Raw genomic sequence first — 24,607 nt, forward strand, 5'->3', positions numbered from 1 at the left:
AGTTTCAGATTACATGTCTTGGTACTTCCCGATATGTGTGATTCATCGACATATGTGGCGTATGGTACACTCCAGTTAAATGCGTCTATTTTAAAATTGTTCGTGATGTCAACATTGTAAACTGGAGATTCAATCAGAGAGAGAGAGAGAGAGAGAGAGAGAGAGAGAGAGAGAGAGAGAGAGAGAGAGAGAGAGAGAGAGAGAGAGAGAGAGAGAGAGAGAGAGAGAGAGAGAGAGAGAGAGAGAGAGAGAGGTTAATCGGATTATGGAGATACAGTTTTGCAAAAGTCTCTGTCTCTCAGTTAGTTGTGGTTCTGGATGTAGCTGTAAATTTTCTGTATCCGAAAAGAATGAGAACTGTAAACTCAAAGCGGAGATCGAAGTTTATGGTGATTTCCACAAGAAGATGGAATTTCCAGAATGGAAAACACTTCGTTTTCATATTGACAGTCTAATTATGCTGGTTTATAATACGCACAATTTTTTCAATGCGAGAATTGTTTTTCCAATATCCCAAATTGGTATCTAGGATGAATATTTATAAAAAGTGGGCCACCATGGAACTGTAATTACCAACTTTAGCCTTAAGAGTTTACATGTTGACCCAAGAGGGTCCAGAACTTCTTGGATTTGTACTTTAGTTTTCCGCCTGGCAACTTTATCAATAGGAGCGTTAAATGGTGCTGATCGCGGACGACGGGGATGGAGGAGCACCCTCTTCTGTGAAACTAACTGGGCAAATTCAGCAAACTAAAAGTGGGAGCAATGTGGTGATCGTTGCAGACGCAGAGGTTTCTTTCCCGGAAACAAATGTTGAATCTGATCATTTCACCAGTTGCGAGAGTTTAGATCAGGAGGAAGATGATTATGAGGAGTATGATGATTTTTCCGAGTTGCCCGATACCTGCAGTATCGCCTCGGATGATTCGTTCTACCCGCCCGACAGCCTCCTGTCAATCTCCGATACACAGAGAGGGGAGACTTCAGAGAGCCCCACACCCATCTCCTTTTTCCAAGCTTGCTGCACGAACAAACCCCTCATGGTTAAAGTCATGATCAGACAGGGAGTTACAGAAGATCAAGTCAGGGAAACTGATAAAAACAACCGGGTAAGTTTGCAGATGTATCTCAGAAGAGAATGCCGAATAGATTTTTTTTTTGGTTGAATTGACAGTAAACTAACTGGAGGTTAACAGGAATTTAATATGATTGCCCTAGTAATGTTTGTTTCTTTACTTCAGGGTCAACCTTCTCAATTTGCCCAAAACAGCTGTCTGGGTGGGCAGAGCTTGTCTTATTTACACTGCGCTCAGGCATAGCTTTCCCCACAGTGGAAAATCTATTCCCTTGCCTTGGTGGAAGTATTTTCATTGGGAGGAGAGAGTTGTATTTTTATTTGCTATTTGAGGATAACATATTGCGCAATGGCTTTTGGATGCTGAACTGCACTTTTGCACTTTTCACAGGTTTAACCACAAGATAAAACTCAGTTCATAGTTTTAATATATTTTACTGTCTAAGGAATAATAACTCCAATGTGCTGCTTGCTGTAAAAAAAAAAAAAAAAGAAAAGTGTTTTTAAGGACCACTCCCCTGCTGAAAAACTATGATTTAACAATAAAAATATGTGTTCGTGGGGGTTGTTCAGAATGGTCACACAAAACATATGGACCTTCTATATGGGGTTCTTTAATATTAATTTAACTGTACTATTTTAGGGGGCGTCCAAAACCTTTTGATGTGAAGCCACTACAATTATAAATGTAGAAAATGCATTTCGGTCTTAAGAGTAGCAAATGGTGATTCTGGAACCCTGCTTTACTAATTGTGAAATAATTCCGAAACAGATATTAATATGAATTGAAATGCCGTAATGCCAGTTCAGTAGATAAGGACAAACCTCCATAACACAGAAATCTGAATAATGAATATTATATTGATGATTTATATGATGAATAATTGCCTCAAACCCTCTTGGTTTGAGGGTTTACCATCGGGCCTGCTGGACGAGGCAGTAGACCCCCATAACAGATAGTACCACAGATAGCTACAGTAGTGGAGTTGGGGGAGACGGAGGGATGTGAACGAATCAAACACAATAAAGCAATATAATGCTACACATTTTAACATCCACTGCTTTGACAGGTTATTGCAAATTAGAAACCTTGACAAAGATGTTGAGTACGTTGATTTTGTAGGGTACACCTTTTTGGCCATAAGCCCATGGGCCGCAAATTGGATTCCCTGGTAAAGGCCTTATGCTCAGTGCATTCTCATGGCACAAATTGGTTGCAGCTCAGCAAGACAGAGCTTGTTTCCAGAAGATATCTGTATCTTTTCCGGTATTTATTCATTTAGTATATTTATAGAATAATATTCATAGGAAGAGTTATTGTAGTATAGTAGGCTCGTTTTTCACACCTACACCCTCAGTTTTTATAAAAATTGTTCAGGGGTGACAACCTTCCTTGGCCTTGGGCATCTGAGAGCAGGGTATTCATTTGTTCCTTCTGAAATATTTATGAGACAAAGTTATACAGTGCAATGTCTGTGTTCGTAGGACCAGCCACTACCTTAACACATGCACACTTTCAGGTCAAATATTATTGTAAGAACAGCTTGTAGCATAGCTGAATGTTGATATAGAAAGTCACATCATGTGTGTCACACGTAATACGCTTTTGAAGCATTTTTTGAAATGTGGAGAACTTAATGGACATTTGCGGTGAAACTTTGACAAGAGTGTAATTTGTGTTTATTTAATTACTATGTTCGTACAAGTAATACATCACATCACGCTTTTAACAAAATGTAAAAGTGATAAGGAATAACACTTTAACATTGATGGTGAAACACCTTTAAATACCATTGAAAGTAAGATACTGATATTACACACCTCAGTCATTTTTATACTATTAATGCTATAACAAAAATAAATTACATAATTAAAGACTAAATTGTAGAATAGAAACACATTAAAGTAGTACTTACAAGGTTGCTTCATGTCTGTTTTCATATACTAAATTGCAATACAGTGGAACTACAAATGCAAATGCAATGGTTCTGTACTGATGTGTCTACAACACCAAGTAAGACTCCAAGCCAAGTTATCTGTCAGAAGTTCTTTCAATTAGCAGATATGGTATTATACAAATATTTGAATAGTGTACCATTCACACACACACACACACACACACACGCACACACACACACGCATTCTCATTCTATACAAGCTACAATTAAGAGGACAATGTTCTAAATAAAGGTCTGTTGTGAATAGATAACAAATATAGCTGGATTTATATTAATAATATATCCATGAGGATTATAGTAATAATAAAGCAGTATTTATAGGACTATGTATGGATCACATTGACACTCCCAGTGCGTAAACACTAAAAGAGAAGTAGCAGGGTTCTGAAAAATATAGCGATACACGCCCCAACGTGTTGCTACAACTGTTTAAATAACGTACCAGTGATTTTTCTTTTATTGATAACATCTTGACAACTTTTTACACGTATAACTTAGTCTGTTTCAAAGCTATTTTCAGTATTTCCAGTATTTTTATATATATATATATATATATATATATATATATATATATATATATATATATATATATATATATATATATATATATACACACAGTACTGTGCAAAAGTTTTAGGCAGGTGTGAAAAAATGCTGTAAAGTAAGAATGCTTTCAAAAATAGACATGTTAATAGATTATATTTATCAATTAACTAAATGCAAAGTGAGTGAACAGAAGAAAAATCTAAATCAAATCCATATTTGGTGTGACCACCCTTTGCCTTCAAAACAGCATCAATTCTTCTAGGTACACTTGCACACAGTTTTGAAAGGAACTTGGCAGGTAGGTTGGCCCAAACATCTTTGAAGAACTAACCACAGTTCTTCTGTGGATTTAGGCAGCCTCAGTTGCTTCTCTCTCTTCATGTAATCCCAGACACTCGATGATGTTGAGATCAGGGCTCTGTGGGGGCCATACCATCACTTCCAGGACTCCTTGTTCTTCTTTACGCTGAAGATAGTTCTTAATGACTTTCGCTGTATGTTTGGGGTCGTTGTCATGCTGCAGAATAAATTTGGGGCCAATCAGATGCCTCCCTGATGGTATTGCATGATGGATAAGTATCTGCCTGTACTTCTCAGCATTGAGGAGACCATTAATTCTGACCAAATCCCCAACTCCATTTGCAGAAATGCAGCCCCAAACTTGCAAGGAACCTCCACCATGCTTCACTGTTGCCTGCAGACACTCATTCGTGTACCGCTCTCCAGCCCTTCGGCGAACAAACTGCCTTCTGCTACAGCCAAGTATTTCAAATTTTGACTCATCAGTCCAGAGCACCTACTGCCATTTTTCTGCACCCCAGTTCCTGTGTTTTCGTGCATAGTTGAGTCACTTGGCCTTGTTTCCACGTCGGAGGTTTGGCTTTTTGGCCGCAAGTCTTCCATGAAGGCCACTTCTGACCAGACTTCTCCGGACAGTAGATGGGTGTACCAGGGTCCCACTGTTTTCTGCCAATTCTGAGCTGATGGCACTGCTGGATATCTTCCGATTGTGAAGGGAAGTAAGCATGATGTGTCTTTCATCTGCTGCAGTAAGTTTCCTTGGCCGACCACTGCGCCTACGGTCCTCAACGTTGCCCGTTTCTTTGTGCTTCTTCAAAAGAGCTTGGACAGCACATCTGGAAACCCCTGTCTGCCTTGAAATTTCTGCCTGGGAGAGACCTTGCTGATGCAGTATAAATACCTTGTGTCTTGTTGCTGTGCTCAGTTTTGCCATGGTGTATGACTTTTGACAGTAAACTGTCATCAGCAACCTCACCTTGTTAGCTGAGTTTGGCTGTTCCTCACCCAGTTTTATTCCTCCTACACAGCTGTTTCTGTTTCAATGATTGTGTTTCAACCTACATATTGAATTGATGATCATTAGCACCTTTTTGGTATAATTGTTTAATCATACACCTGACTATATGCCTACAAAATCCCTGACTTTGTGCAAGTGTACCTAGAAGAATTGATGCTGTTTTGAAGGCAAAGGGTGGTCACACCAAATATGGATTTGATTTAAATTTTTCTTCTGTTCACTCACTTTGCATTTAGTTAATTGATAAATATAATCTATTAACATGTCTATTTTTGAAAGCATTCTTACTTTACAGCATTTTTTCACACCTGCCTAAAACTTTTGCACAGTACTGTATATATATATCGGTCATTAGAAGAAACAACTGATTTGTTAATGGCAGGAATGAAGGCCCTGAAGGTCTAAAAGATGTTTTGAACCTAACCTACAGCTATGGCCTGTAAGACAGCAGGGAGGGGGTTAAATCCTCCCTGCAGAAAACATGTGTGTAGGTACATTTGTTTAGTTTAGTTGTTTATTGTTTGATTAAATTTGTTAATTGTTTTATTGTTTAATTATCCCCTGCACCTGGTGATTATTATTAAATTAGAGCCAGGTGCAGGGTATAAAACAGAAGCAGTTAGTTTGCTTAAGGCTGCTGAGTAGAAGGAGGCAGGAGAGGTGCTCTGCTTCCGAGCAGTCAAGAGGAAAGCATGTGCAGTTTAAACCTGTGTGGTTTGGGTGAAGCTTTTTGGTGTTGCAGGTAAACGGCCTAGCTGTCCTGTGTTAGTTAGGTTCCTGTGTGTCTAGTTAGTGCTTGTATAGAACTAGGTGTTTATTTTGTATTTTGTTTATTTTATTGTGTTTATTAAAAATAGCACGACAGTGCAGAAAAAACATTCCTGTGTCCGGGTCTATTCTTAAAGGGGCAACAAACGACCGTGAGTGCCGGCCGGTTCACAGGCCAAAAGTTTTGCATCACCTAGAATTTTAGGATTGAGACAAAATTAAAAAAAAAAAAAAAACTACTGTATATGAATATAATTTAGATATTTGATTTAACATCATATAATGAAAGAAACTACAAAATGAGATTGCAAGAGTCTACCGGAAGCCATAATACTACTACAGTATTTCATGTTACATTTTTGTCAGTTTTTCTTTAAGTATATGGAAAACAACAAAGTGGCATTTAATTCAATATGTTAACGTAACATTATTTAGCAGGTTTCTTTTAACTTTATGAAGCAAAATTTGTAAATTCTGTAGGGTGATGCAAAACTTTTTAAATCAGGAGTGGGAAATTAAAGAGCCAGACCTTGCGGAAATATGCAGCACCTGATCTTGTAAATATTAGCAGTGTCCTTAAATGTGTCGCAGTGTTGCATGGATTTGGCAGATGTATCGTGTCCTTCTGATCTAATCATTGTTTTAAGTGGAATTGTACTATATACAGCCTCTGCTGGTGCTGAAACACAGACTGAATAGTCAACACCAGTACTAACAGCTTCTCTATTGTCTCTTTTTCACTGCACAACCTAGACGCCTAGTTGTTTTTCCATTTTAAGAGCCTGAGCTGTGCAACAGACATCGCACAGCATGAACGTGTTGAGTTGCATGTAGATGATGCAGTATTAAGAGGTGCTGTATTGGAGTTGAGAATGGTAGATCAAGAGGTTATGGTTGTGTTTTTCGTCATTACCATTCTTCATATATTATTTCATATGTTTTCTCTCCTCAGAATTCCTGCACACCATGTTGTTGGTATTCCTCGAATGTACGGACACGCAAAGTAATGATGAAAATCATTAACCCTGCCAAAACCCTGCCATGGCCCTGCTTGACTCTGAGCCAGATTCACATGTGTTGTGAGGCCAAAGTTCCAATGTTTTGGTTCTTGCTCGGCTCAACAAATAGTGTAAACACCCGGGCTCAGATGTGCCAGTGGAAAAGGGGTATATGGAGATGAGCAACTTTTTTTTAAGCTCATGTATTTTGTCCTGCCGTATCTTTTGACAATCCAAGCCACTTCATTTTACAACCGAGACAACATTGACGTGTTCTGTTCTCTGCTTTTTTTCCCTCTGTTTTATTGATGCACTTTTTTTCTTCAAACAGTATCTCTGCATTTGCCACAATCTCTGCTCTAAGAATATTAGGTTCATGAGTGGAGAACTACTTTTATCTGCATGAACATAGCTAAACCAGCCTATCTTTAACATAGCTAAAAGGGTGTTTAAGTCGCTTAAGTTTGGTTGAAAGCCCTTTTAGCTAGAGGCACTTAACTCCAATTAAAGCATGTGTAACTCGATAAAAGACTGACAAACAGCATTTATAAAGACTTAAGGTGGTGTTTCGACTGTGTAATGTCGCCGAGGTTTGCCAGAATAAAAGACTAAAGCATTATTTGACTTTTATTCAGGGAAGCCTGTGGACCTGGGCCACAGCTGGCTCCTGGACAGCTGGGAGGGAAGCACTGTATAATTGGGGCCTTTTTCACGTAGTGTAAACAAATAATCTTCAGGGAACATGCAGTGTTCATCAGGGTTTTTTTTTTTTTTTTTTTTTTTTTAATGAGAGCCATGCTTGTTATAGAGCAGGTGTAAAAACTTCATCTCACCGGATGAGATCAGAATCTGTGTCACACAGACACAGCACTGCCCTTTACCCTCTTCCCTGCATAGCCTAGTCAATTGTCAGTCCATGAGAATCCAGTGTAACACGAGAAGGCTGGGTGCAAGCACTAGGCCACCCTGAATGAGCATCTTTTTTATTTTGTGTTCCCAAGTCTTTTTATTTACAATGTTTTTGCCACAATTTTAATGGCACCTTGTCTGATGCCTGACCAGAAGTGCTCACTATGGCCTACCAACCCTAACCAAGATTGCCAACATGGCAGAACCAAGATTTGGACCAGCATGATGCTCATTGGATCACACCCCACACTCCATCCAGCAGTGTCTTACTAGGTGAACCACTGGGGACCTTCTCAAGTAAGCATGTTAACTGCTGTATAAAAGAGCCAGATTCTTTACACAAACAAAGAGAATGCACTGTAACATCATCTCACCTGCAGGGCATCACACACAGACATTCCCATGGTCTGTTACACAGCCCAGCTATCAGGATTGGTAAAGAACTAACTGTCATCATAACAATGTCCCCTGTCAGACATGTAGTTTATTGGAAACTAATTAAAAATGTAATTCCCTAGCTCAGTAATGTATAGCTTAATAAATGTTCACCAATAAATGTTCACAACATGGAAAGAAGATCAATTTTAATTTAAAGTGTTTTATGCGTCAGAAAGTCTAATACGTGACACACCATTAAGCATGGTTTCTAGGTCAGCCAGTCCATTGGATAGCATTTCAATAGGGTCTCAGGAACATTTTAAGCTTTTGTCTGAACTGGCTGCAGCAAGCTTTCGAATCTGCAAGTGGTGGCTCCTATAGTCGAATGCTTAGTTGACTTACCACATATCATTCCTTTTGTCACCAGAGCTCTCCTGGGATAATAACAAAAGTTAGGCTGTTTTTTTGCTATAATATATTAAAGACGTCAGAGGGACTTGGATGCCTAAAAGGAGGTTGTACAGTGTGATGCTATTAATTTTTGTGTACAATGCACAGAAGTGTGTTTTTGGTAATTTCAGTAATTAATATATTATAATTTATTATGTTTATTTTAACTTAATCCTACAAAAGAATATACATCACATTTTCTGTTTGGTATTTGCAACACACACTTACTTTTTTCTGTCTAGCCATACTATTTATGTAGGACATTCCACTTGTTAGTCTGGTAATCAATTAACTGTTAATTAACATGCTTTATGTTTTTACTGGGTGGGCAGGTTATTGATTTTTAAGAGATTAGAAACCTTCAGTTATATCCTCTGTCATGATCCTGTTTTATATTCCCAGGTACAGTACAATGTAAATACTGTATTTGTAACATATTTAATATCTTATATATATATATAAAAAAAAAAACTACTATACTTTTATATATATATAGGGCGTATCCATAGTCCAAAATGTATTTTTATGAGTTAGCCATAGCCTTTCTAAAAAATATTCTTCTCCCCTAGAAAGTCGTTTGTTCAACTCCAACTCGGATAGATTTTTAGCTAGCACACAGCAATGTGCAAATTGTACACAGTGATCAATTGGCAATGATCTGCTCACTTTGAGAGCACGCTTTAGCCCTTACCGACTGGCACAGTTCAAGCGTGTAACACCCTTTGACATTTAAAACATTCTCACTACTTGCATTTGCCGTCTCCTGCAGACTGTATGTGCTGTTACAAACACAATGTCTCTTTTTCTACTTCTGTTTTGCATTTTGGGCATCAGTCATATATTAAGACTTGCTTTATTTGCACATGTGGCAAAGTGCCCCCCCTGTGTATGTTATATGTTGCGTGCGTGTGTAAATGTTGGTGTATAGTCATTGGTACACGGGATATAAACGGGTCTGTGTTTCACGTGTATTTAAAAATGTAGATTTATATTTAGGCACGAGGAGGGCACAAATCACTTCACGTGCTGGTTAAATGTAATATGTGAGCACGGGGTTGCACAGAATTAATTCACGCGCTGGGATTCAAGTGAATAATTAATTAGTAATTGAATCCCAGCACAACAGTATATATAGATGCACATTTCTTTCAGTCGGGGGTTGGTGTTCGGTGAGTGGAGAACAGGAGAGGGAGGAGAAAAGAAAGCAAAGTAAAGTAAAGTAATTAGTGTTTTCACTCACCGTGTTTGTCCGTTTGTCTGTTCACTGTTTAGTCTGTTTTGTTTGTCTCTTTATTTTGGCGTATAGTGCCGTGTCCTGTTTTTGTTACAACCGTTTATTTTCTGTATGTTTATTCATTAAATGCTGAGCTCCACCAAACTCCACCTCTCTCTGTCGTTTGTGTTCCTGTTTCTGCCGTGACAACACCACTTAGTCATTCCTGTCACAGCACAGTACTCCATGAATGACTAAGGAGGCTTATGTTTGAAAGTGATTCAGAAAGACTACAGATCTAGGCCAATACAAATCATTCTGATTCATTTTAAGCCACTTAGACATTATTGGAGAAATGTGACAGTAAGATAGGTCGTTACATTGACATCCAGCTTGTCTGCACTCAGCAGGCAGCGTCAATGCAGCAGATACGAAACTAACAACACATTAGAGATCACATACCAAAAAATCTTGTTACACAATTATCAGGCGTCTTTCAATGGGGAACCTGAGTGAAGGTAAATACACATGAAAAAAAAGGGTGTTTACACTTCATGTAGATGAGACAATGAAATACATTCTAACATTGAAACTATATTACAAAACATCACTACATAACATACAGTAATGTACATGTATTTATTATTTTGAAAGTTTGATATTTAAGAAAATGTAATCTTGCTCATTATCAATCAGTTTGCAGTTTAGGCTGCTTGTCCAGGTGTGATTTAACTTTACACAGATATTTGTCACAAGAAGATATATAACGACAATGAATAATCTACTTCTCTGATTAGATAACAATTTTCCAAGCAAAGCCATAGACTTGGGATGTGTTTGACTATTTTTCCCCCAAAAGTATTTCTATATTTGGTTGATTTATTAAAGGCTATATCTGCATCTATGGAAAGTAGCCCACATCAATCGTGTCACATCAGTATAAAGGTATGTTCACTGTTGAACGACATCTGAAAGTCCCCCCATTAACAGGCTGCATGCTAGCCTTGTATATGTCCATAAATGCCATCTCCATTTTCTGGCTAGTCTTTGTCTGGTTTCCCTTTTTCTTTTTGAACTACCTGCATGAATAACTGGTGATACTTTTGAAAAATGTTTATTAAGTAGTATCAGTTATATTTCAATCTGTGGAAGGTTTGGTAAAAAAAAAAATGTGTTGATTTTTAGCAAAAACAATATGAATTTTAAAGAGGATTCATAAACAGATGTGTTGGCAATGGGAAGTGTGTTAAGAGAGTTTAGAGCTTGTTCAGAATTTAGCAATGTGTGTGTTAATGAGTGAAATGTGTGGAGTTTTTCAAAGTTAATTTACAGTTTCAAAGTTTTGATAATTGTGTTAGGAGTTCCACCAATTGTGCTTTAGCAATTTAGAAAAAAACTGTTTGCAAATAAAATAAAAACATTTCAGGTTACCCATACCAAGATTTTGTATAGCATTCGAAGGAGAATTACGTGCTACCAACTTTGCCACTCTGATGTAAGGACTAAATACTATCCAGTCAAAGCTGGATTAATAGTGGGGTCACTTAAGGGTTTTGGGACCGTATGCATATCTGAACATCCCCAAGCCATCTGTTGCATATCCACTTCCAAGGTCTGTTTTCATGATTAGGCCTGGGTGGGGCTACCATTACAGCTACCAGACAGGTCAAAATTCACAGCCACTGTGAACCCAGGGCCCGAAGGGGATTTGACAAGGTGGTGGGGTGGTGTCCAGCTACCCAGGGATATAAATATGTGAACACAAATTCATTTTCAACATTGAAGAGATTGAGGAAGACTTATACTCAAAAGGCATATCATTGAACTTACTACTTTTATTTTAGTATTTCTATATTTAGCACTATTAGGTATGGATGATAGAACAAGATGTAATTATTTAACAAGCTGCAGACTTATATATTGCAAGTAACTGCACACTTAACCCTAAGACCGACCGTATGGCAGGAGTGTATTATTCAGTAGGGATTTGGAAACACAACATTCCAATGTTAAACAGGTTAGGTTGGGTTTGCATGAAAAACATTAGAAATGAATTGAAATCTGTTAATACATATTTTAATAACTGCATTAATAGTGGGTCAGCTGTAGGGAAACTCACAACATTATTGTAAGCCACTTTTGTCCCAAAGCCTGCCCTTCTGTACCAAGGTCTTTCTTGGGTATAATTGTGTAATCATCAATTTATGAACTGAGTACAACTAGCTTTTTCTCCTCAGCTGGACTTAGTGTGTACAGGAACATTTTTTTTTGTTGTTGCAAATATTATGTGAACACTGATTACATTTCAGATTTTTGCTGAGAATGCGAACATGAGTTATATAATGCTGTGTTTAATATTTGTAATTATTAAGGCTGTGTGGTTAACCGAGTTTGTCGGTTCGGTTTAAATTTTTGAGTTGGAGCATTAAAACCGTGTCTGTTTTCCGACATTTTTTTCCATTCTTGAAAATGTCCGACAATCCTAGCAGCACCCCTCCCGCAGCTAAACATAAAAGTTTGGTTTTCGAATATTTAAAACAGGTTGATAAACAATCGTGCACTTGCAAAATGTGTTTAAAAAGGTGAGCGCCAATTGCGGAAATACAAGTAACTTTTTACAAGCCAAACACAAAACAGAATTTGAAACCCTGTGTAACAAAGAAAAACGAAAGGCTGAAGTCGAAGAAGACGTGCCTCAGACCACTCCACAGCAGGTAGCTAGTATCGTACAACTTCAAATCTAGACCTAAAATTATACTGAATACCAATCGCAATGTGGACATTATTAATAACATTTGCCAAGACGAATATTGATATATCTAATTGTTGCAGTGCATTACAAACAATGTACTGACGGAATGAACAGCTGATCAGTTTCATCTGGTGTGATCGGAAGAGGAATTGAAAGCACATTTTATTTTAATTCACTGTCGAAAAACTGACATATGTGACTGCCCCATTCATTTCGGTGTGCCGGAGGTTACGCGGATATTACTCAGGCACTGTAAAAGCCACGTACCTGGTTCATGGCTTGTTTAAAAGTACAGACTCAGGGCTTTCCAATGACGTATGCCTGAAGTTAAGCCTCTCATCATTTGACAGAGTTCACGGCTTAGGTTTCGTTTTGAGTGCTCAGTCATGTAGCGGCTACACGAACGGGGCGGTATCGTTGGAAAGCTTGGAATCTTAGCTTTCCAGCAATAATATTGTACATTATACATTATTAAAGTTGTTTTTTTTTTTTTTTTTTTTTTTTTAATGATTAGCAGGGAAATGAGTTTGTTTATTTGCAATACATTTAGATTTATTTTAAACCTGTTGTGACTTTTACCTGAGTTTAAATTTTCAGGTTGAACAGTGACAAATATGTCAGAGCGATATCGTTGCCCAAAACAGTGACATTTTTTTATTTTTTATTTTAAATTATTAGTCTTTTATTTCACTTTTAAGTCAGTCATTGAAGGATGTGTTTATTGTATTTTGTTAGTGTCTGCAACTGATTTGTTCTAAGTTATGCAATTTTTTTTTTATATATAATTCATTTTATTACAAATATTTGTATATGATTAAAACTTGCAGTTGCATTTGATTATTTTCATTAAAAACGTTAAGAAAAATGTAACCTCTTTGCTGTCTTGTTAAAATGAAAACCGAACCGACAACTGAGCTGTTAATAGTGAAACCGAACCGAACCGAATCCGATCTGAAATCTCCATAACCGTACAGCCCTAGTAATTATGTTTTTACAGTGTGTACTCACCCTGCTGTTTGCAGATAACAACTGGTGCAAAAGCTGGGGGCTAAAACTAACAGTAACGCCTCATGAATATCCTCAACATCAAGACATAAGTTGAAAGAAAACATCACATCACTTTACAAATCAGCTGATACAGAATCAATGCTCTCCGCATTCCTTTTCATAACAGTCTAAGACCTTGGTTGACAATTTGTATTAAAGCTTTACCGCCATGTACACTAGGCCGCAATTAAGGTGAATTACACCTTAACGTTTTCAGTTATCGCTTTGTGCTCTTTTAAGTCCATTTAAGGATAGTCACAATTTGATCATTTGATAATGTCCAGCAAATTAGCATTGCAAAGAAGAAGAAAACAGTAATAGTAGTTTTCAGCTATTGATCATTTCAATGCTCTGGTCCCATGTGCAAGAGTGAATGATCTGTGCTAAACTGTTCTTTACTGACATGAGTAAATCGAAATCTTTAATGGTTTTGTATTTAGGGGTTTTGATAGCACAAGGGTAGCTATAGTGGCATAGGCCAGTATTGCATTTTTCAGCCTTTTCTAAAAAGGCAAAAGCAAGAATGGAAACTATATTACATAGCCAAGAACCATGCTAGAGCGTCATGCTGAAAAACTGGACAGGAAAAGCCAGATGGTCAAATGGTCATTAAAACATGACCTCTTTTCAGGGATCATTAATGTGCCCTAATGTGGTAGAATTCAGTAACCCTACTTGCCATGAATGAATACAGATACAATCAAACCAGTGCTGTTTTGTTTGTATAAGGAGGAAGAATCAAGGGTTTGCCTTGTGGAATACAGCTACATTACTGTATCTAAACCTCGGTGAATCCCTTTATCTCATTGTCAGACATGGGGGATGGTTTAGGTATTGCTTTTTATGGTACAGATGTACAGTAACATGCAGAGATGACAGTAATGCAGAAGTTATACGCACTTCTTAATTGTTCTTTTCACAACTTCTAAAGTTGGAAAACAAATAAGGAAAACAGGTATGGCATTGTTGGGCAGGGATACTGCTCATACATGTGAGGTACATATACAGCAGTGAGTGATACATATGAGCAAGTTTCTATTGCTCATGCCACTGTTGCAGAAATGGAAATAAGTCCCCCTTGCATAGCAGTTTGGGATGTCCCTCTTGCACTCTCCTGTGAGACTGTGGTACCATCTGACCTTGCTCAACGTTGCTTACAACTTGCAGTTTTAAACTATATTAACATTAAATCTATATACCTTGAGGCAGAGGACAAGAACTGCCATTTTCAGGAACTTGGGGTTGAATCACATTAACATGTTTTTGGCATGGTTTGCATGGTTCCCTTATGTTGCTGACACAGTTAAACTTAAAATAAATAGAAGGTTGCATTTCTGCATAACTACACTTTAAATTACCAAACCATTCAAGGTAATTAACAATTACTGGTGCTTCTCTTCAAGGAGCAATGAAAACAGGATATTGTGTAATAAACTGACTTTGTACTTTGTGGATTGGTTCCTCTCATTCATGTGATGCTATTTTGTCAAATGTTTAACTTTAGTCAATTAACTAGAGTAATTTGCTTCAAGGAAAGTAAACTATAAGTAAAAAAAATATATAACTAGTTTTTAGAACAAAATGTTATTACCCATAGCTTATTTAGGAAACTAACCTCACCTAGTTAAGTGAAGGTTTTAAACTAACAATAAATACTTTAGTTAGACACATTTTAGTTACTTCTGATAAACTTAAAGGTTAAACAGCTTCAAATGCTGTGCTGAAGCAACATTGCTAACATTGCATATAAATACTAGTGTATGAGGTCATAACATTTTAATTATGTTAATAAGTGTTCCGACAGCTTGATGGCATTTTTGTATTAAAGCTTTACCGCCATGTACAGACACCACAAAAGAACATTCAAAATGTAAGCATTGCTGACTGTACCCCTGATTTTATTTATTTGACGCAGAGCTTTTGGTAATGATGTAGAATGTCAGCATAAATAAAGATCATCATTATCTGGTTATTGTTTTGTTTTTCACAGACTGGGCTGATAGTTGCTTGTTACCAAGGCTTTGTGGACATAGTGATAAATCTTGCTCAATGCCCCTACATTGATGTAAACTGGCAAGACAATGAAGGAAACACTGCTCTCATAACTGCTTCCCAAGCAGGTAAGGAATAGTGCTAATGACACTCTACTTTGTCGTCTAAGTTTTACAGTATCCTAGAATCTGTCATTGAGCATTGAAGTTATGGATGAATTATCTGTAATACAAACTGCAAGATTGTATTACAGATAATACAAAATGGAAGAATTATTTAACTACACAGAAATAAATGACTATCCCCTAAATCTGTGATGCCTGTTCTGTAAATCTTAAGAGTTTTTAACAGATGGAGGCTGTGTGGTCCAGTGGTTAAAGAAAAGGGCTTGTAACCAGGAGGTCCCTGGTTCAAATCCCACCTCAGCCACTGACTCATTGTGTGACCCTGAGCAAGTCACTAAACCTCCTTGTGCTCCGTCTTTCGGGTGAGACGTAATTGTAAGTGACTCTGCAGCCGATGCATAGTTCACACACCCTAGTCTCTGTAAGTCACCTTGGATAAAGGCGTCTGCTAAATAAACAAATAATAATAATAAAAGATGGACAGGACAGCAGATCTGACAGTCTTTGACTCAGGGCCCATTGAAGGTACTGGACTGGCATGTGCTTCTGTTTCCTAAACTGCACAAGAGACCATTCTGTAGAACAGACTTCACAACATGTGTTCACCCCCAACTTCCCACACAAATTAACAGAATCATTTTAACATCTTGCAGGCTTGTCACTTCTAAAACACCCTTTTAAAAGTTTCATGCAGTTGTTTGACCTACCCTTTAATAGCCACATATTGTATCTTTGCCTGACATTTCTCCTGTTCAACGTATTGCAGGGCACATAACTATCTTGAACTACTTGCTGAATTACTACCCTGGCCTGGACATTGAGAGGAGGAATGTATACGGATTCACACCACTGATGAAAGCTGCAATGCAGGGGCGAGCCGAGTGCGTCAGAACCTTATTGTTAGCAGGTACACTGTCATCCAACACACGCGATTCATTGACAAGCTCAGCGGCTAGAGAACTGTAGTGGATTTCTGTTCTAGTCGGACACTGTTACAAAGCCAACAATAACCGAATCAAACTGATGTCTTGTAAATTATATCAAACAGGGTACTCTGTGCTGTAACTTTTGAACCTTGTACTTTTCAGACCCCTTTACCCTACCCTGTATTCAGAGACCAGATGAGAGCTTTACCCCATTACTGTATCTGCACCATATCTATCCCATTACAAATATACAATTACTCCTATGGTACTGTATGGTGCGTCACTCAACAAGCTGTGTCTTAAAACAGTGGTATGGGGTTAAATAAATAACAAAAATAGTACAAAGGCTTTAGTTGGCAATACTTCAAATATGAATGTCAAAAATGTGACATTACCTAAATTAACTATATTTTCTGTCTTGTAAATCTAGTTTCTGTAATGCTTTCTGAGTCCTGGGCTTTACTGTAAAATGTTGTTGACACATTTATTAATAGACTATATATTTTATATATACAGAGTATATATATATATATATATATATATATATATATATATATATATATATATATATAAAACCATACCTAACAAATACAACAGTCATTATCAGTTTATGAGCAGAGTAAAAGTAGATTTTTCTTCTCAGCTGGACTTAGTGTGTATAGGAAAACATTTTTTTTGTATCAAATATTATGTGAACACTGATTACATTTCAGATTTTTGCTGAGAATGTGAACATGGGTTATAGTATATAATCTTGTGTTTAATATTTGCAATTATATTTCTTAATTTACATTTGGATGACTCACCGTATGAAAGAGAGAAAATATTTGTTTTACAGATGTCCAAGTACATGGCATCATTAGAGACTAAATAAATACCAGTGTGTACCGATAAGGTTGTTTAAGCATTCCTTTTGTTTGACAGCATAATAGTTACTCTGCAGCATTATACAGCTATGCAGCAGTTGCTGATAAAAGATTTGATTAGTTATGCAATATAAACTTCAACAGCTGGTTTCACAGACTAATCGGACGACCTGTGAAACCAGCTGTGAAGCAGTTCTCACCCATTATAACATCTAATTGGATGGAATAAAACAAAGTGTATTTGATTGTTTTAACAAATTAAAAATATACTCATGAATAAAAAACAACATACAATGTGCTGACGAAGAGCACTCTGTTGTAATGATGAATGTACTTTGACTTTAGACTAGAGCTTTTCTAAGGCCACGGATGCGTAAAAAGTCGTTAGGGGGATGAAGACTGAAACAGAAAAAACGGTAATCTGTGACTCAAAAAAAGAACATGAGTTAAGATAACCCTGATGCAGTCGCTGACAAAAGTATTGGCACCATACTCTTATTGTACTATAATTCAAGGTAACAGATTATGGACATTTTGTAAACTTGAACCACGTTTTAATAAAGCAAAAAGCAAAATACACAATGTCTAGTAATTTAACCAATAATCTTTATCAAAAAACAAACTTATTTCATTTAAAGTATTTGTTCATGACATTCATTTAGTATTGGGCCCCCTGCTTTAGTATTTCATCCTCCTTTTGCTTTTATTATAGCTTTAAGACGTTTATGATAATTCTTAGACAGTATGTTACATCTTGTTAGTGAAATTTGGGGGCAGCAGTGTGGAGTAGTGGTTAGGGCTCTGGACTCTTGACCGGAGGGTCATGGGTTCAATCCCCGGTGGGGTACTGCTGTTGTACCCTTGAGCAAGGTACTTTACCTAGATTGCTCCAGTAAAAACCCAACTGTATAAATGGGTAATTGTATGTAAAAATAATGTGATATATGTATAATGTGATATCTTGTAACAATTGTTAGTCGCTCTGGATAAGGGCGTCTGCTAAAAAAATTAAAATAATAATAAAATTTGGGCCCATATTTCCTTCAGCTGAGACAAATCAGTCCAAAGCATTTCTATTGGATTGAGATCTGGTGATTTCTACATTGAAGGCTTTAACTTTTTTCCCCCAAACTTACAGTGATCCATTTTTGTGGAAAAGGTATATTTTAGTTTAATTTTTATTGCAAGTTTTAGATGGGTTGTTTTGTACATTTTCAGTGAGGTCTAAATGCATACAACTGTTCTGTGTTCAAGTTCCTTTGTACAGTTCTGCACTATTATGCCTGTGCTTCTAAATCTTTCATTGAGCCCTCGGTTGTTGAACTATTATTTATTTTTGCTGCACAGACAATTCTCCTACCTACTGTACCTGGAATTTTCTTTGGACGTTCACTTTTTTCAAACGTTTCTGTGGTACTTTTTGATGTGGCTTTTGGTATTCTATATTTCTTTGATACTCTTCTAGCCATTTCCTTTGTTGTAGTTTGCTACGAGTGCTTTTCTCAAACATGAATCCAACTCCTTTGTATTGACCATCATCTGCTGTGTTGGCAAAACATTGAAATTGCTCAAGTGCTTTTAAAAAAAAAATTAAGATTGTTTGTTAAACTACCAGAAATTGTGTATATCGGTCTTTGTCATATTAATTAGTGGCTAATGTTCACTAAATACTTGTATTTCACATCTTTTCTTGAATTGAATGACCTTGTATTACGTATATGGTGCCAATACTTTTGCCTGCGACTGTATTTCACACACTTTTTACTATCCTGTTTTCTCTCACTAGGTGCAGATTTTCAAGCTACAGACCCTGGTCGGATGTTGACACCCAGAGAATGGGCGCTGTTCACTGGACGCTTCGAAACAGCCTACCTGATACACCGGCTGCTGGTCCGGCCTTGCCCGGAACAGTTCTCTGCCTCTTATAAACCTGAGTGGCCCAGACTCAAGGAGCTAGTGGCCAAGGCAAGAGTGGAGAAGGGCTGCTTACAGAGGCTCTCGGAGAGAGTACGCTCTATGTTCACCTTCAACTTACCCCACGACCCTGAAGAAAATGGTGTCATGGACCATATGGTTAGGATGACAACAAGCCTGGGCAGCCCTTTTATAGCAACAGCCTGCCAAACAGTGTGTCCTGACAGCCCGCCCTCTGTGGGCAAACAGCGTTTTTCTGTACAGGAGATCTTAAGGAAGCAACGGGTAGAGCAGTTAAAGAATCAGGGCCCTGAGCATCTCAACAAATATAAGAAGCTCTTTCAGAACTCACAGGTTTTGTTGGTTCCTAAAAAGAAAGACAGGAGGGCCAGCCTGCAGCCTAACAGTCTGTATGTCAATTCAGCAAAGACTGTGGCTGTGAGGCGCAGCAGCCTGCTGCCTCTGCACCTGCTGAGGAGGAGAAGCGTGCGCCCCGGCATTGTGGTGCCCAAGGTGCGAGTGTCCAAAGCACCTCCTCCCACTTATGAGCCTGAGAAGGTGAGGAGAAAAAGCAGCTGTAAAGATAACCAGTTTCTTCAGCCTCCCAAGTGGAGGTACAAGGAGCTAAAGGAGGAGCGGAAGAAGGCAGAAGAGGAGGAGAGGAAGAAAGCTGAGGAAGCAATCCAGAAACGTTTGGCTGCAGGGAAGAAAGTGTGACCTTTCCTGTCAGCCCTGGCTATAAAGACTTTTTGTTGAAGATTAGGTTTAACAGATTAAGGGCTTGCTGCTAAGCTAATTCTATTCTAGGATGTTTCAAATTTGCTTTGCAGAATTTCTTACTTGGGCTATATATTTATTTTTTCCCTTATTTATTTATTTTGAAGCTGATGATGCTTTTTGTTTAAGTGGGAGACAGTCTGAAATTATTCACACAAAACCAGCAGAAATATTTGAAGAACCAGGATTTCTGTGTTGCGCTTAAACTTTGGAAATGGCATGGAAATATAGGACATTCATACAGTTGCATAACTTTGGAAGCCAATTATCCACCAGTGTTTCTGGGGTAAAGGTGATTGGAGGGGTTAACAAAATGCTGTTTTTAAAGTCTAAGCTGCAAAAGTCTTGTGTGATGTTTTGTGGAAGGTACTTAATACTAAAAAAATAATTGCTTATGCTGACAGCAACATTATTTTACAATAAAAATGTAGGGTTTATGTTTTAATGCAGATCAAACATAAGTAGAAACATATCACACATTTTCCCTCTACTCTTGATAGTAAGGAAAAAAGAGAAAAAAAAGGAAAGTTCATTGATTACTGTTGGTTCCACTGCTGCTTACTAAAAGGATGCTGACTTTGTTAAGGAAAACAATGTCTGAGGGTTACACAATGTTTGACTAAACGTCTCCCCAAGGCTGTCTTTAAACCTTTGCGGATATTGTGAATAACACTTACTGCTGCTAACTGTACCTGAATATTTGGTGTTGCTTTGAGTGAGACAATAAAAGCCAGGTTTCCAAAAAGATGCCTGCTGCTAATAATCGCCTTGACCAAAGGCACATTTTTTTAAATTGGCATCTACAGTCACTGATGTTTTACACTATATAGCAACATACCTAATATGCACATTTTGAAACATTAAACATTAACACTAGAACCGCCGAGATTTCGGACTACATACAACTGCCGCACCTGCAAAATGTGCGGCTCCATTTTAAAACGGTTTGATATGAAAATGAAAAACAATCAGATATAACTTAATATTTTTTTTTTTATTTATGAACATCATACATAACATTTTCTGAGTAGAAACGCCGTATTTACATTGAAAATAAAACTTTTTTTTTTTTCAAAAAGAGCACAGATACATAAACGTGAAAACTAATAAAATAAACTTCAGGCAATAAACTTCTGTGTAAACAGGTGTAGAAAACTGTATGCACATATACCATTATAAAACATAAATAACTACTTTTAAAAATAGCATAAAACAAAAATATAACATAAATTACGCAACGTGAAAGCGCTTTGACTGAAGCAGTTCAAAGGCTCTGTCTATCTGTTCAGCGTTCTACAGCTTTCGAAGTACAACCTACGCAGAAAACACGCTTTTCAACCGTACCCGTGCATTTGCCACAGAATGCCTTTTCACAACGGGCGCAGACATCAAAAGTTCTGTTTTTATTGCATTTAGCAACCTGGCATTGTCTTTTATTCCGTGTGCCAGTGGGCACAGCGCTGGCTGAAGGTTGAGGGGCATTTGCCAGCCGGCTTTCGTCTCTTATCAAAATGTTTCTGCCGTAGTTCCCGGCTAGCTGCAAAATGAAGCTTCTCCGAGTGATTGTGCTGCCGGTGCACTCCTTGTACAAAACCAAAGCGCCAGGTACAAAACATTATAAAAAACAGACACAGGCCACCTGCGAGTACCACCTTTGACAGAATACAGCTGTGCCATTTGATCCAGTATATACACACCGTACTTCGTTGCGTTGTAAAATGCAACAGTCTCTTCCTTTCGTTTAGCATCAGTCCCCATGGTCACTGATCTGTGCAGAGGGCTTAGATACGCACATTTTTTATTTTTTTTGCACCAACACATAGGGTGGCACAGTCGTTTTGCCTGAGAAATGTAGTGTAAATAATAACAATATAAGATGTGTAGAATGACTTTCATCAGTGTTTCAAGCACGCAACAGGATTATAATACTAGGCTATTTCACAATGACTGATTTTATTACAAAGCCCAGGCTAAATTGTGGGCTATATTGTATTGATTTCAATATGGTGCATAAACTGCGGGTCTGGCGGTTGAAGAAGCAAGTGCTTATAACTTATTCATGTTTACGATTCTGTAGCTGAAACACCGTATGGGTATTTAATTAAAATCTTTAGTAACACTTAAGAACGGACATGCACGAGATATTCACATACACTGAGATATTTAAATTTGAATTGCAAAAGCTGTTCAAAAGCGGCTATGGCGGTGCTAGTGTTAAGGGGTGTAAATACATGTTAAGGAAAACAACACAAAAAGACAAAAGATGGGTTAAAAATGTGATTTTTTTTCTTCTACAAATAAGCTGTAACACCAACTACACACGTGCATCTGTATTAAAATGTTCACAGGTGCATATAAGGTAACAGGCTGATTTTCAAAGGTTTTTCTAATTTCTGTACCGTTATTTTTTATTTATTTATTTATTTATTTATTTATTTATTTATTCATTTATTCATTTATTTAAAAAAGGTTTGTAAAACCGCCTATAAGTAATAATAATAAGAAAAAAATACCTGTGCATCTTATTGCCTTTTGTGTTTACTTTTTTTTTTGTTGTCAATTACCCCACTCAAGAACTATATATTAATCCAGGGGTCTCCAATCCTGGTCATGGTGGGCTGGTGCCCCTCCTGTTTTTGTTCCAACTGTACCCTAAATTAATTAATTGAACCAATTAAGCTTCTAATAAGCACTTAATTGGTCCAATTAAGTAATTTAGGGCACAGTTGAAACAAAAACCAGGAGGGACACTGGCCCTCCAGGACCAGGATTGGAGACCCCAGTTTTAATCTCTTGGAATGGGTGTGTGGTATACAGGATATGATTAAAACTTGATTTTGTGATTTCTTAAAATACAATCATGTCACATATTTCTATTTTGCACCATAGAATCAGAAGTCCTTAACAATGGTACGTTTGCATAGCAACAATATAGCAACGGTACATGTACCAGTACGTAGCAACCTCGTGCTCACGTCACATCGCTGAATGAAAAAAATATTTCAGAAGCGCTTTTTCTTCAGCTTTCTAAAGACAATTTCAACAAATTATAAATTATAGTACAGTATCTCTGCTTCCAAAAAAACAGACTTAAGGCCATCACACACCAGACGCGATGCAATTTTTCATTTGGCGACAAGATATTTTCACAGCGACATGACCATACACACCTGAAGTGACACAGACATGATGCGACAGATTTGAAAACTGCCAGATCTATAAAACTTAAAAAAATTGCAATTGACAAAACTATTATCAAGACTGGTACATATTCATCAACATGATGTAATAATTATGAGTATCTTCTCTGACAGTATTTCAACATGGCAAGAAATCATACATATCAGGCTTATCCAGTTTCTTTGAAATTGACTCCCATATATTACCTTTCAAATCTGTATCTTTATAATTGTGATGATCTTTGTCATATAAAGCTGGGTATTTTCCAAATATTTTTGCAAATTGCACATTACTATTTGTATTTACACTGACTTCTCATCTCTGATAGTGTTTTACAGCTATTTATCATATATATGCAATTTTCTATTTGTTGCTACTGTCTTAAAGAGTTCTAAAAATGTACAAGGACGTTTAGTAGCAGCATAAGGTTGGGGATAATAAAATAGTTCAGATTTCTTTGTTCAGAAACGGCCATGAGGTACACAGTGTGTAGTGTTAACTGTTGACAACACCTGCCTACTTCCCAGCATGGCCTGTAGTACTGCTCAGTAAACATTGACCCACATTGTGATTATTTCTAAGGATGTTAATCAACCTGTTTGGTTAGTACTTTGTGTAAAAATAATGCATTAGCCTAGGCCTACTCTCAATACCCTTAGTCATTTTGAATGTTAAAACGCAAGCTTTCAGATTCTTGACTGACCTCCTCTCGACCCAGACGTGTGTACGTGGAGAAAAAAAAATAGTGGTTAAAATAGCTGTCAATCTCTATGAATCTCCTTATTCCCAACCTCCCGAGCCATTGATTTGTCAGCATTCAGACTGAATCCGCCCTTGGGATTCGTAGCAAACAGCTATTGGTTAGAAAGCTGAGTAAACATATCAAGTCTTCCATTGGTTGTAACTGCAATGCTATACAGTCAGCACTCTGATATCCGTTACACAGATACACGTCAGTTGCGTTTTACCGCCCTTGTATTAAGAATAAAATCAATCCCCATTATATATATATATATATATATATATATATATATATATATATATATATATATATATATATATATATATATATATGTAAAAAATTAATTCACTTACAGACGTGCTCAAATTTGTTGGAACCCTTACAGCTCATTGAAATAATGCTTCATTCCTCCTGAAAAGTGATGAAATTAAAAGCTATTTTATCATGTATACTTGCATGCCTTTGGTATGTCATAAAATAAAGCAAAGAAGCTGTGAAAAGAGATGAATTATTGCTTATTCTACAAAGATATTCTAAAATGGCCTGGACACATTTGTTGGTACCCCTTAGAAAAGATAATAAATAATTGGATTATAGTGATATTTCAAACTAATTAGTTTCTTTAATTAGTATCACACGTCTCCAATCTTGTAATCAGTCATTCAGCCTATTT

At 37.2% G+C, this 24,607-nt stretch overlaps 1 protein-coding gene across 1 annotated transcript; it reads left to right on the forward strand.

Moving 5' to 3' along the window:
* Positions 1-303: 303 nt before the first annotated feature.
* ankrd33ba (ankyrin repeat domain 33ba) lies at positions 304-22,465 on the forward strand. The gene is made up of 4 exons (XM_033992868.3): positions 304-1,109; positions 15,403-15,532; positions 16,296-16,436; positions 19,108-22,465. The coding sequence occupies exons 1-4, from the start codon at positions 678-680 to the stop codon at positions 19,950-19,952; spliced, it is 1,548 nt and encodes a 515-aa protein (XP_033848759.3). The 5' UTR covers positions 304-677; the 3' UTR covers positions 19,953-22,465.
* The last annotated feature ends 2,142 nt before the right edge of the window (positions 22,466-24,607 follow it).

This window comes from Acipenser ruthenus, chromosome 3, assembly GCF_902713425.1.
Source record: "Acipenser ruthenus chromosome 3, fAciRut3.2 maternal haplotype, whole genome shotgun sequence".
NCBI classification, from domain to species: Eukaryota; Metazoa; Chordata; class Actinopteri; order Acipenseriformes; family Acipenseridae; genus Acipenser; species Acipenser ruthenus.